The following is a 14,650-nucleotide window of genomic DNA, read 5'->3' on the forward strand; positions in this document are numbered from 1 at the left end:
AACAACCCTCAGTATTGCTACATAACAAGCCTGGAATCAGCTGCAACCTCCTGAGAAGTCAGAAAACCCCATGCTAAAGCTGACAACAACCATTAGAACAAGGGCCAGCTCTTGAACAGTGATTTGTTTAGAAGTAGGTCGTTAACGTTTTTGTTGATTTTTTTTTTTTTTTTTTTTTACAAACACCTAATCAGTGTAAAAAGTGAAGGCCGCAGAAGTACAGGATACAAGCATCATCAATCTGTCACTGTCTCTGAACTCCTGCTCTCCTGGCACAGATTCAGGCACTGAATTAATCAAAGGACGCGTTATTGCCAAATTACTGACATGGGTTCAAAGATAAATGTCTTCTGGCTGACTCCGACTGACAGCCTCAAGAGTGATTAGTTTCACTCCTCTAGCGTGATTGGCAAGAGACTTGAACTGAGGCTGGAGCATCATCATCATCATCGTGCCATGTATCACCATCATGGGTTTTTTTTTTTTTATATCAAAATCTGGATTAAATCACAGATTCTAATACTTTGCATGCTGGGGGGGGGGGGGGGGGTGTAGAAGACATACTCTTGAGTGTTTTTGTAGCTGAAGAGCCACCGAGTGAAGCCCAAGGGTCAGTGGCACAGCCTCAATTTGAGCCGGTGACAGGATTGAGTTATGTGGGCCCTGTCCTGTCAAATGCAATAAGGAGAGCGGGGCGGAGAAAAGCCCAATGTTTTCTTCTCTACAACCGGAGCCTCATATTACACGCAAACCCGGCTGCAGGCAATAATGGAGATTTGTTTTCATGACAGAGAAAGACAGGTCTGCATCTTTTTTTTGTTGTTGTCGAAAGACATCACCTGGATGAAACAGGCCTGCAAAAGCTCCATGTAAAATGCTCACTGAATGCAGTATGGCAACTTCAAAAAATTCAGTGAGATTTCTAATACTGCTAGGAAATATTCAACTGCTGCAAATTTGTAAGACGAGCAAAAATACATTATCACCTTTTGATCTTTGCCTGTTAGCCTAAACACCTCTTTCAGTATTGATTTGAGTCCCGTGGACAGAGAGGCGAGATCAATCAAATCCATTTTCTGGCTTTTGTGTGTATTGCGCTTTAAAGTTGCAGCAAGGGGCTTGCGTTGTCATAGAAACAGCCACGGTGGAAAAAGGTTAGATTTGTTGTTGAACTTGGTAGGATGCATGGAGTAATGAGAGTCATCATTATGGGAGATATCAGCAGCACAAGCGGAGAGGGGACTGCTACTTCTTCTTTTGTGTGCTTAAAAAGAAAAGCCTCGCAAATTAATGTGCGCTGGTGACTGCAAATTATTGTCTCCCCTGAATGAAAATGCAGGAGGACATGACAAGACTCATAGACAAGATTGAGTCAAGGCAATATATGGCCACAGGTGCAGGGATTTGGCTGAATTCCTGCATAGTGATAAAACTCAATGATAGAATTTTGTTTTCAGAGCCCAAAAATTGGTCTGTACTTTCACTGCAGTGCAATCTTCTTGTCTCAGATTTTTGTTAGAAATGAATCCTGTCTGGCCCACCTGCAGTAAAGCTGAGGCACGATTTGATATCTCTTTACCTGAGGATTGCATATTAGCATTCACACCACCCGGTGAGCTTGCTGAGCACTCCCAATACTGCTTGCAATCTGTAAGACGTTAGGCTGTTTGTAACAAGTATTTGTGCTTCAATTCAATCTTACAAAGACGTTACAGTGAGTGATATCTGCGATGTGTGGAGCCATTTTCACACATGAAACCACATTATTGCCTGGTGCAACAGGGAGGATGGTTTGTATTTGATGCAGAATAAAAAATAAGCACCAGGTCGTGTCTCTACATGAGTTTCAGTTTGAGTTTTTGATTTACAGCCTCCAATTTCACTGTTCCAATTCAGTTCCACAGCTCATCACTGTCATTTTCATCCAAAGCAGGCAGCTGATCTCACGCGAACAGCTCTAAAAAAAAAAAAACAATGTACACCATCTATCAGAGCAAACAGCAGTTAGAGAAAGTAAGAGACGAGCTTAAAAGTGGAACATTTCCCTGCTGCTGGGTTTGTACTTTCACATGAGTTGGTAGAGACCAAAGCAGGGCTAAAAGCAGAGCTGGTTACACGTCTGTTAAATGTTAATTATCAGCGTTATTTCTTTTGGGCCGTGGACATCAATTTGAAAAATGATGAAGGACTTCAGCTAAATTTGGTTTTCATTAAAGTCGCTAACTAGAATTCACTTTCACCAACTCAGAATTAGAATCAGAATCAGCTTTATTGGCCATGTATGCTTACACACACAAGGGATTTTACTTTGTTGAACTGTGCTCTCTTTGTACGAGAAAGTGTAAGAGACTGACAACCCTGCTGTTATCTCTTTTCTTCAACTAACACATCTGCCATGGAGGGGAGATAAAGACTGTCCCGTTTCTACTTAGGCTCTAATTGGCTATATAGTAGCCTAGGAACAGTGAATGGAAGGTCCTGATTGGATAGATGAGGTGTCAATGGAAAAGTCAGACTGCATGAATTAGTACAGAAAATACAGTTGAAAAACCAAACATAGAAAGTTGTATTGAACGCTTCACTATTATGACCACTCCATCAGAGTTGGTGTGATTTGTCTATGGTGTATTGTGGTGTAATATGTAAACAGAGCTTAGTTGACATGTACTACACTATATATCTGTATAGAAGACATTACTTCATTTATGAGTACATTTAAAAGAAACATGTTTACTATGATACAGTTTACTATTTACATACTGTATATGATTTAACACACTTATAATGCACATAGTTTAAATATTCAAAACTATGACTATAATCTGCTGAATTTGCCTCTGAGGTTTTCCACACCTTTACTTAAACCAGAGTTTCTATCAGTGCGTTCACATATAAGGTGCGTTTGTTGGCAGCACATGACTAATTAAACACATGAACAAGTCTGCGGTCAGCAGATATTCATGTTTCACACACTCTCAGCAAATTATGATATAAAAAAATATATGAAGAACTTGAAAAATACTCGAGAATACTGAGCTCCACTATCAAACAGGTTGAGCTCTAACCCCGAACATAACCTGCTCCAAGGCATAAGTAACCATGGTGATCTACCTCGGTAAGAAGTGAACCACCTTCGCAGTTCTGAAAAGCCAGAGTTAACCCTGACGTTAACCAAAAAACCTGCTTTGTAGTGCAGTCCTCTGGTCTCTGATTGGTTAACAAAGTCACATTTGATAACAAAAAAAGGATAATTAAGGAATAGAAAGATTCTGCTTATGACAGTTAACTCTCTATCCCTGCTTTTATTCTCAGCAAATGTGATCCAACCAACACATATCGAACCCTTAAATCAAATCAGTGGTGGTTCGAGACCACTTTTACTGAGGGGGCCAAACTGGGGCCAGTTGTTTTGTCAGAGGGGAACATTAAACCCGGTTGAAAAATAGACAAAGATGGTCGCTTTAAAATATAAAGCGATAAAATGTATAAAATATAAAATAATAGCACACATCATTAAATACTACAACATAAAATACCATGATTTATATTTGTTTCAGTAACAGTATTTAATACTAGATTGTGAGTCCGGTTGTTGAGTCAAATACTGTGTATGTGTTATTAGGGGGGGCTCTTCCTTTTGGAGGGGTGGCCACAGGGGCCCATGAATCACATGATCATGAAACATTTGAATATAGTAGTTTGCACTCTGTGTTAATGGCTGGAGTACAACTCAGACTGAAAGATGCTCCAAGAAGTGTAGTGAATACTTAAGTTAGTTGGGTTCTTGCCCTAAGCCATTTGAGAGCCAACAACTGATTGGAATCTAAGAAGAAGAACCCTGTGTTTCAACACTGTGCACGGTATTCAGATAAGATGAGCCACAAACAGGTCACATCTGAACCGTTGTCAGAGTGATTGCTTTGAGATAGGCAGCGGGGAATATCTGCAGCATAGCAGAGGAGATAAGGTGAGGAGAGCAATCTCACCAGAGGCGAGTGGTGTGCACTCATCTCAGCTGAAAGTGAATGGCTGATCCATGTTTCCACATGCATACACCTTGTTTAAAAGCCCGGTTCTTCCCCATCAAAGCCTTTCTAAACTCAAGAACCACAAAGGAGCCTTTTGAAGCCATATCTCCTGGTGTTCAACAGGACAGCCGAGCACCCAGAAAAAAAAAGGGAAGAGGAAAAACTTAAAACTTTCAGATCCACCTGCGGTCTGCTGCTTCACAGATTTTTAATTAAACGGGACGCCTTTTTCTATGGGGATTACATTCTTTAGAAGTAGGGAAATGTTGAAAACATTACACCAAAATGATATATTTGTCTTAATTGGACAGTATGACTTCATATATGCAAACACCATATCATTTGTTCTTCCCTTGATGTGCAATTTCTCCAAGCTGTGCCACCTTGTAGAATTCAACGTACCAAACATTAAAGTCATTTTCTTTATTTATATAAACACTCACACACATGCAGGCACTTTAGGCTTTTGCACAGCCATAACAGCTTCATCTCTAAAAAAAAAATGTAACAAAGAAAAGTAATGATTCAAAATGGCATACTTCAAATATCCATTATCTGCAAATCCTGAATATTTCTTTCACACGACCCGAGCTGCATGATTGGTAGACGACAGCAAATGCTCTTCATTGGCGTGGTAAACCAGATAAATCCAATAACATTTGGAGGGATACATGGGAAAAGAAGTTCTAGGAAATTCAATTGGCAATGGGATTATTTGACAACTGCTTTTTGGTGGGCCGATTACCCATCCTCATAAGATAAAGGGATTTAAAGATGTAGCAGCTCTTGATTTTTTGCCTGAACAAACACATACAAGCATGTGTCGAAAAAAACACAAGCATGCACAGTCCTCCTCATATTGCTGCGGAGAGCAAAGATTCTCCCTCAAATCTCTCAGCATGGCCAATATCAAGAGCTTAGAGGAGCGGCTCGCCTGCTGCAGCAGCTAGACTCACACCTCTGGGAATCATAAACATGTAGCTGAAAGGAAAAGGGGTTATTGTTAGTGTGTTCTGATTTAACTCATAATAACATTCCATTAGGAGGAAACAAAGCAATCTGGAGAGCTTTTGAGATTTAGTTTCAATGAAACGATCCCCCTTTAAAGATAAGATGTCACCTGTAAGCGGAAACTGGAGACAACCTTTGAGAAAATGGATGAAAATGTACCCGCATGCTTAAAAAGCAAAAAGAACAGTACTATTTTTATCATCTTGTGCCGCCAGCATCTGCTTTCTGAAATGTTCATTGTGTAATATCACATTTGCAGAGACATTTCTTCTTGATCTCTTTTGAAGACTGTCAAATTCCTGTGAAGAAGACAGTCTACACAGTGTCACCAAGTTGCACGAATGAGTTCAGACTGGAGACCATGTCAAAATATAAGAAAAAAAAAAGGCAGGAGTCAAAGATTCAGAGTTGTAAAGCTACATTATTCCATGAATAGTTTAGGAGCTTTAAGATGAGGCACAAACACACAGCTTGGCCAAGAGATGAGGAAAACAACATAAACACACGGATTAAGAGTGGGATGGGAGCCTAATAGTTGTAGATTATAATGGCATTAGTACCTGATGAGACACGAGAACAAGCAGCAGGCGTGAGGTGCCTGTGGGATGATAGGACTTACACTCACAGCTGAGTCACAAAGAAGCTGAGCGGAGGGGCAAGGATCATAAAAGCTGCTGCTCGGCTGTGAGGAGGAGAGTTCAGCTTCAGTGAGTCATCCTCCACTGGTATAGACCTTTGTCAATCAGACCTTTCATTGGTTATTGTTGGCATATTCAAAGTGTATAATGAGGTCTATAATGAAGGATTTCTTCATTAGGATTCTGTCAAGAGAATTGTGATTGTGTTAAAGTGGCTCACCAACATTTCAGACTTAATGTGATTAAGGATATTATGATTAAGAAATGGGTCACAGGAACACATTAATCTTATTCTGATATTTAAGTTAAGACCATATGAAGATGATTAATACAGCAATTACAGCGTGCATTATTAGTAACGTTGTTGGAGGCTTATTCAGACCTTAATCCGGAGATGTTCTCTCGTGAAGCCAGGGAAACATGTTTTCCAGTGAAGTTCAACATTTGCCCAATACGCCTACAGTAGTTTAATTTTTCAAAGCACTGCACATGGGGCTATTCAGTCTTCAAGAATAAGTTAGGTTGCAAGGAAAAAAGACATCTGAATCACACAGGCAGGACTCTTGACAGAATGAAAACCTACACACAAGCTAAGCCTGTTTCCTGATCAAAATCCATCATAACGTGTATCGCCACACCACCACTCCCATGCAGACCCTGATCAAAACGATACAACTGAATACCTATAGTATATACGTGGATAATGCAGCTACAGCCAGCAACAGGTTAGATCAGATGAGCACAATGGCTGAAGACAAAGGGAAAAAGCCAGCTTTGTTTTCTTCTAAAATAGAAATTTTCAGCACAATCAGAGAACTGTTTTAGAATTGTTTCTAAAACATTTTTTAAATAGATAAAACTGTTTAATATATGTTCACCAAATACAGCGCTACAGCTACAGCTACATACAGCTACAGCCACAGCTAGCAGTTTGTTAGCAGGAATCAACATAATGGCTGAAAACAAGAGGACTCACATCTGTTGTGTCAAAACTCTCTTTATAATGGAAAAATTCCAGCACAAAATCAACAATAAAACTTTACAATGTTCATTTTCAACTTACATTTCTTAGCGGGTGAAACAAATGAGATGATAATCTTTTGACACAGCCAGGTTATCCAGTCTTTAGTCTTCTAAACTAAGCAAACACGCAGCTAGCTGTCACTTTATATTGAGTAAACAAATTCAGATAAAGTATTTATCTTCTTATCCTACTCTTAGCAACAAATAAAAGATTATTATTTACCGAAATATTTAACTATTGCAATTACCTAGACGTTTATATTCACTATGTGATGTAGACGTGGGGAACATTTGAGTAAGTGTTATTTTAAGTTGGAAGCAGACAATTACAAGTTAAACAAGATGACACATTCCCCTCTCAAATCTGTCTACTAAATGTAAAGATAAAGCTAGCAGCTATTAAACTTAGATTAGCATTAAGGCTAAAAACAGTAGCTGCACTCAAGTCCAGGACATAACCTGCTGTAATAATTGTTGCTTTTGTACTGTGTTTGTTTGAGCATTTTGTGTTGCCTTTGAAGTAAGCAGGTTTACAGTATATCCTGCTGCTTTAGCCTTTATGCTAAGCTAATCAAAGAGCTGCTGACTTTTAACCAAGCAGGGAAATGTAAAGAATTATCAATCCTTCATTTAACTCAAGAGCTTTTCAAAAAGATAAAATATCATTTAAAGATACTTTTAAAAAACGACTTAACTAATAAGTATACCTGGAAATTGATTTAATGGGTTATGAAGACTTGAGGGAAATATTCAAATAACTACAATAGACCATAGAATAAACTTTTACGTAGAGAAAAATTGTGTGCACACATCCAAGCAAAATGCGTACAGGTGAAGAACAAAAAAAGTATTAACTGTAGAAAAAACAAGATCAAAAACTTTTAAGTAAACACCAACAGCAGCAGAAAAATGCATTTAATGCCCCTGATGCTGACCAAAGTCATTCCAGAGGCTGAATGGTCCCATATAGGATACCTAGTTCATTTTGCCAAGGTCTCCCATCCAAGTCAATTTCACAGCCGGCTGTGGCGAGATTTTTTCCCCCCTTCGTGTCTTTCAAACTCAATTTCAAAGAGTTCTGGGAGGCAGCTGCAGTGGCCTCAGTGTTGGTCGATCACATTTTCTCATTAATTTAAAGGCCCCGTAGATGCCTTCCGATTACCACATGAATAATAAATAGGCCTGTTAGTGTCCATGTGGGGGGAGAGGCCCCGTTTAATTCACTGTCTATCCATGTGTATTAAGGAAGCTGCTTCTCCATGATAAAAAAAAAAAACCCAACACAAACAGGCTCAGACACATGACATTGTTATTCCAGACTTAATAAACAACCAGTCAGGATGTGTTAAAGTGGGATATATTCCAGTGTGGTACAGAATAACCGCAGCGAAGATAATCCCCTAATACACACAAAATGTATTAGGTTATGATGCTAGTGTTTCTCATGTGACATCTTTCATATGACATGTGATCTCATTTGTCATTTTCTGCTATCACATTATGTGATATCTCCATATTTAATGGGATAAGAAGTATATCAGTTTCTCTGATCAAACCAAATGCCTTCATGTGAGCAGAGTGTTTAATTTACTTACAGATTATAAACATTTTTTAGTGTTTAAAAATTAAATGAGGCAAATGGATGTATTTACAGTCTGGTGCCCCTATCAGTGTGCTGCAGGCATAGACATACTGGGTCAGTGTGCATCAATGTAGGAGCTAGAAATGACACAGATCACAGATCTTTGGCTCATCAAGCAATCATCATTCAGTGGGGCCTTCCTCATTTTCATAGCATAAAAGCTACATACGAAGACCACCATACATTATTCAATAGGCTGTCTAGCTCAATAAAGGATTTCCTACTGGTCTCCGATTCCAGTTTGTACAGCATGTGCCGCTCCTCTGCACCATGACTGTCAAGGTGTTATGTCTCCACCTAAAGGTAACCTGCGGAACTGAACGAGTCCCACATGACAAATGCTGAGCTGATAGGCAGGATAATCATATAAACACTCTGAGCAGCCTTTTAATCAGAGCCTATTAAAGGTCTTTGTCATATTAAATGATAAATTAGGTACAGGTGGATATGATTAGGGATGTGAGATTGGTTGAATTCAAGGGGGATAGTGTGTGCATCTAATTACAGCCTAATTAATAAACAATTTTTAATCAGAAAATACCAGATTGAGAACAAATCACTATTAATTCAGTTGTGTTTAATACATTACAAGGAAATTTTTATTGTTTCACTTGAACAATACATTAATATAATTACAAATCAAAAGTAAAATATTTTATTCTGTTGTGCAAAACATTTTAAAAGTGAATAAGTTATGAAATATTGTGACACAATAAGGACACCTATTACATGAATCCAGAAAGCTTTTCCTTTACTTTCTCTTCGATGTTTGCATAGTATTTCATTTGGGCAAGCAGTGCTTTGGCAGTTTGAAGCTCTCCTGATAAAAAAATAAAAAAATAAATCAACACAAAACAGAAAGAGAGTACAGAAAGAATTTCTATGTGGGAGGGACAGGGGATGTTTAAATGCAGTGTCTGAATAGAATACCTTTAAGGAGGACGGCATCTATCTCCCCTGTCAACTTGGCCAGCTTTCCTGCAAGTGAAGGAGAAGAGGTGAGTTCAAGTTTTGCACATGTTAACAAGACATGGCAAATATATCATATATAGAGCCTCAAATAAAGTGAAACAAACAAAGTTAAAAAAATGAAAGATACACCTTGTGTGAACATCATCCTACACTTGAATACAAAGATTTATCAGCCCTTTATATTCTAATGTGTCATGTATACATTATTCAATGGCCTGAGGTTATCAACCTTGTTCAATAGTTGGAAATGAAACCCATCTGCAAGTCAGCAGCTTTACCCCTTTATGAATTCATTAAATCATACCGCACCTGTCTTTGAAACATTATTGGCCACCAATATTGTATGCAGGGTTGAATTTGAGTCTCTTTAGTGGCCAGAAGTCATAAAAGGTTTCAAATCTGTACAGTCTTTTTTTCGCCATTTTTTAGAGTGTGTTAGATGCTGTGGTTTGCTTCTTCTTGCAAATCTGACAAAGCTGTTCAATGAGGGCTGGATTTATTAACATACTGTACATCCTGTTACCATGGTTACCACAGGTGTAACTGCACTACCCAGACTCTTAAGGAACTGTAATCCTTTAGATAAAGCATGCCTCCACCAAAGAGCATCTCAGCCATAAATGTGTGTTCTTGTTGTTGTTTTTTGTTTAACACATATTCTGGATCTGGAAAAAAAGAACTAAGCCATTGAACTTGTCATAAATCTAAAATGGCAATATATCTGATGTGTCATGATACATCAGAGTACATGTACCTGTCCTTGTGAGATTCTTTCTGACTAACGGTCAGTTTGAATCTTTAAAGGAGCCTTTATTGCGCCATTCTTCAATGACTTATATAGATATCTCTGTTTACCTTTTGTGTCTTTGCCAATCTTGTTGGCTTCTTCTGGAGTCCTCGCTTCATCAAGGGCTTCATTGATCTCCATCAGCTCCATGAGAAACTCTGAATCCGCCTCAGAGTCAGTGCCCTCCTCTATACGCATCCCCTGCAGCTCCAGCTGAAACAGAAGATGGAGTTCATCAAATGCACTGCTCCTTAAAATGCATGTCACATCTCTCGACTGTCAGAAGAGAGGATGTTTCTCTCGAACAAGCGATCAGACAGATAAGGCTTGCAGTTATAAAAAGATAAACTGTTTATCGGAAGTTAAGTCAGGGATTTCAAACTCACCATATAAAGACCACGACTCAAAGGCTTAAGCAGAGTGTTGTATGCTTTGTTCACAAGAGCTGACTGGATTTCTGAATACTCCTGTTCTTTCTGCAAAAGAGGGTCTGTTAAGTCGGATTCTATTTATGGAACATTCAGTACATATTCCCTCATTTAAAAAGGGACTGAGAACAAGCATTATTTTGATTTCAGCTTGCATGCTGTGTATTTGGAGTGACAAATATTCGCCTCACACTGTAAACTGTCACGAAGGGAAACGAGATCTGAGGTATTTTACACCGTGCCATCCTAATCTACTGTCATTTTAAAACAACAAATCCTCTGTGATACTGACAATTAGGTGCATGACATACAGCAACTGCTTTGTAGTCGAGCAGTTTGGGATCCTTCAAGGGCTCCAGGTGCAAGTTTGACACGACAGATGTGTGGAAACAAGCTGGGGAGGAAAATATCTTGGAAATGGTTGGCAGATCTGAGTACATTTTGCAGCTATCGGGTCTGTCAACTCTGGTGAAAATCAATAGTTTGAGCTCAGGCCCATAGGCCCCTCATGTGGAGCGGTTTCTGTAATAACAACCGTAGCTCTAGGTGGCTGCCTTGTAGCTTTGTATAAGTAATGGGTTTTCTATACATGGTGAAGACCCCTGAGGAGGGAAGGATGTCTAATTAAGGACAAATAGCTAGAGGTGCTGATAAATAAAACAGCGTCAGTACAATATTGTATTGGTTGTAGGTGAGGAAGTCATTTTGGCTTCCTCTCTTCTCTCATTTGCTGCTGAATGAGTTTAGCTTCATTGTTGTCACATCATGAAAACATTCTGCATTGCACTTTTCCACCTGAGTGTACAGAGTAAATTAAATTCATACCAACACACCTCCACTCCTATTTGTACTCATAATGCTGCCATTCCATTTTTTTTTTAATGATCTACGAGGGGGAACCGGGATAATGTGAACATTTTGTCAACTGCTTACCAGTTTGTAAAATAAACCATAAACACATTCCATTCATAACTGCTCAGATGCATCGGGACAGGTCTTCATTCTCCGTGTGACTTCTTTAAAGATTCACTAGCCAAGACTTGAGTGTAAAACATAGGCTGACGTACCGTAGGTCTCCTCTGTTCAAGTTTTATAAAGTCAAATCCTCGGTCTTGAATAGGAGAAAAGTCAGAAGGGAAGAGAAGACCACATATATTTCCTAGACAACGATAAGTGAATGCTGCATTCAAAGCCAAGTGGACAAACTAAAACCAAACCTCTTTCTGTCTTTTTTCATTTTGAGTCTTCAAGTTTTAACCATCACTAAAGCTTTGATAAGTGCAATATTTAGCACTCTATATTTGTTGTTAAAATCATACTTGAAACAGGAAAGGTTTATTATAGTGAAAAGCAGTGGGACGTACATCTTTCTTCTTTTTTTGAATGCACCTTGAAACCACCTTAATGTAGGCACCCTCCTTCAAGAAAACATGCATGTCTCTGTAATTCCAGTGGAAGTCTTAGAGTGTTATTATTAAGTGTTATTTTAAGGGGCATGATGCATTCATGTAAAAGAGAAGAGCAGACAAAGTGAAGAAGAGTCGAGTGTACTGATTGAATGTATATTTCTCATTGTGAGCTGAACTTGTTGGTCATTTGATTGATAAGTCAATCAACTGATAATCACTTGATAGTTGTATCAACTGTTTTTGAGTTATTTGCTGATATCAGCTTCAAGAGTATTTCATATTTTTCACCTGCTTTCACCTTTTACATGTCCTATTGCAATTTTGAACAAGTATTTGAATATGTCACTTTGAATGCTTGGAATTGCAGTGGCATTTGTTAATTATTTACAAATCCAACCGTAGATCAACAAACCTCAGCTCATAATCAGTTGGTTGATGAGGCAGAGAAATTGCCTGGTTCTGCCCTTTATTTAATCTCCTGGCAGTTTAAATGTAGAATTCCGAATATTCGCTGACTTACTCCTCCAAAAAATGCTTTTAAAGGCATTTCACTGTAACGTCAGAAAAGCGATCACCCTCCCACCAAAAGTTACCATTATTCTACTTTGCTTAATTCATTTTGCACACAAAAAGAAAAGGTTATTTAATATTGCTTCATTTTCTTTCTTTGAGATTGTTTAATTACAATACCCTATCATTTGAAACAGATGTACCACGGCAGGAAAAGATGGGGTTATTAATATGTTATCATTATGAAAGCCAGCTTTCTGGAATCCCCACCTGGGATTACTTAATGGAGCTGAGCTGTCGCTGAGCTTCTTTTCTCCAAATATTGCACTATTTTCTCTTGTCATCTTCCCCATCTTTCTTAGACATGCATCTTTTGAGTTATATAGGCTAACTTCTGATTTCTAGAAATTCCCTTGACCTTGTTGCTTGGCTAGGGAAATGTAGGTAAATGTTTTTGTTTTTTTTAAACCACATCTCTTAGCTTTGCCTTGAGTAATTCCCTTGACCAAATCACACGAGATCAAAGTCAGAAATCAAAGTCAAATGGTGTTGTGGGGACAGGGCTTAAACCTAGGCCCTTTCCGAATAGCCACAGTTCAGTGGGCAGTACGTACTTTTCAGTATGGAGTTTCAGTATACTGAACTTTCGTGGTCATTCAGTATGCATTTTTTGGGTCCACCTCAGTATACTGAACATTTCAGTATGGATACTAACTTCCGGGTTTTATGCAGTATGGATGGGATGCGTGCTTTCAGGAAATGAATTGTATTTTACCACCCACAATGCTGTGCGAAATTAAACGTAAATCGGCACGTCCGCCTCCAAATCAAAACAAACGAGCGTGGATTAATTGAATCAATTTTTAATCTAGAGTTGAAGTCCCGACTGAAATCGCTACTTTTAATTAACAACAGAAAATATAACAAATATCTGCATTATTATAAAACCTTTCTGCCTCTATTTAAATAATGATTTCACTATTTAAATGCGTCTTTATTGGTTTATTTTATATTCTGTATATTACTGTCTTTCATTTTTACTTTTCTTTATGAAGGCTACTGTATGTTATTTAGTTATTTAATCTGTCTTTTACTTGATTTACATTGTGATATTGTTTTGTTTACCTGACTGTATATGTGCATTACTCTTCTTGAATAAAGCTAAACAAAAAAACAAACAAAAACAACGGGTGGATGTGGCCGGTTCGGGAAACGCAAATGACGTCACTTCCATACTGAATGAATCAGAAGAAGCAGGAACATATATCTGCCTACTGTGTGTGCATACTGAATAGTAGGTTCTAACAATATACAGCACAGATAGTACTGCCTACTGCCTACTGAAAGATTGAGTATGTACTTGGCAATTCGGATACAGCCCTAATTTCGTTTGTGTTATAACATTCACAGCTGACTCATGAACCCTACGACTTAACTGATCTCCTGTCAGATCCCCCTTTCATACCCCTTCCTACCACAGATTTTTGGCCGAAGTTGTCTGGATGGAGAGACCGCTGGAGCTGCAAGTATCTTCTCTGCAGCTTTTGTATGTCCACTGTGAATGCGTAGTTACTGAAAAGGAGGTACCCCATGGTTACATGAGATGCTTGCTCACAGAATGACTTGATAAAAAAAAAAAAAAAAAAGGTTGATGAGTAAGACAGATAATGAGGTAACATACTCACCAATCCATGATTTTGAAGTATGATATCCCTTCTTCGGGGGGTTGGACTATTTTGCATGACATGCAGAAGAATGCAGGTGATTTATCCAGAGGTTGTTCGCAATGCCAGCAGTTCAGTTTGTCTTGAGCTGTACAGAAACTCCTGAGGGAACTAACAGGGTTAGTGTAGCAACTTAGGTGACTATCCTTTCCCCGTGCAACAAAGTTTGTGTTACTTCGCCATGTGTACTTCCTGTTGCAGCTGGTAGGCATACAATGCACTGAACATGTCATTGCATCATAAACAATCTGTCTTCTCGTCCTTAGCAAGTTCTGCTTAAGTAAAGCCCGAGATGAGCACGAAAACCTCAAAGACTTAAACGCCAACATTTCTGAACTTAAAACACACAATATGATGCTCAATCAGTTAATCTTCTAATGAGTCAAAAACAAAAAACATCTCACTTGTGGAAAGGGAAGAGGAAGAACGTTATTTTTCTTCTTCTACGTTTCCCATAAGAACCCACACGTTTTTCTTC

General features: G+C 38.6%; 1 protein-coding gene across 1 annotated transcript; it reads right to left on the reverse strand.

The window, feature by feature from the left end:
* Positions 1-8,898: 8,898 nt before the first annotated feature.
* hscb (HscB mitochondrial iron-sulfur cluster cochaperone) lies at positions 8,899-14,611 on the reverse strand. The gene is made up of 6 exons (XM_061038411.1): positions 14,134-14,611; positions 13,924-14,020; positions 10,488-10,577; positions 10,170-10,314; positions 9,273-9,320; positions 8,899-9,162 (listed from the first exon to the last, which is right to left on the reverse strand). Exons 1-6 carry the CDS (start codon positions 14,499-14,501, stop codon positions 9,068-9,070), a joined length of 843 nt encoding a protein of 280 aa, XP_060894394.1. The 5' UTR covers positions 14,502-14,611; the 3' UTR covers positions 8,899-9,067.
* Positions 14,612-14,650: the final 39 nt, after the last annotated feature.

The sequence above is a fragment of the Labrus mixtus genome, chromosome 5, assembly GCF_963584025.1.
Source record: "Labrus mixtus chromosome 5, fLabMix1.1, whole genome shotgun sequence".
Taxonomy (NCBI): Eukaryota; Metazoa; Chordata; class Actinopteri; order Labriformes; family Labridae; genus Labrus; species Labrus mixtus.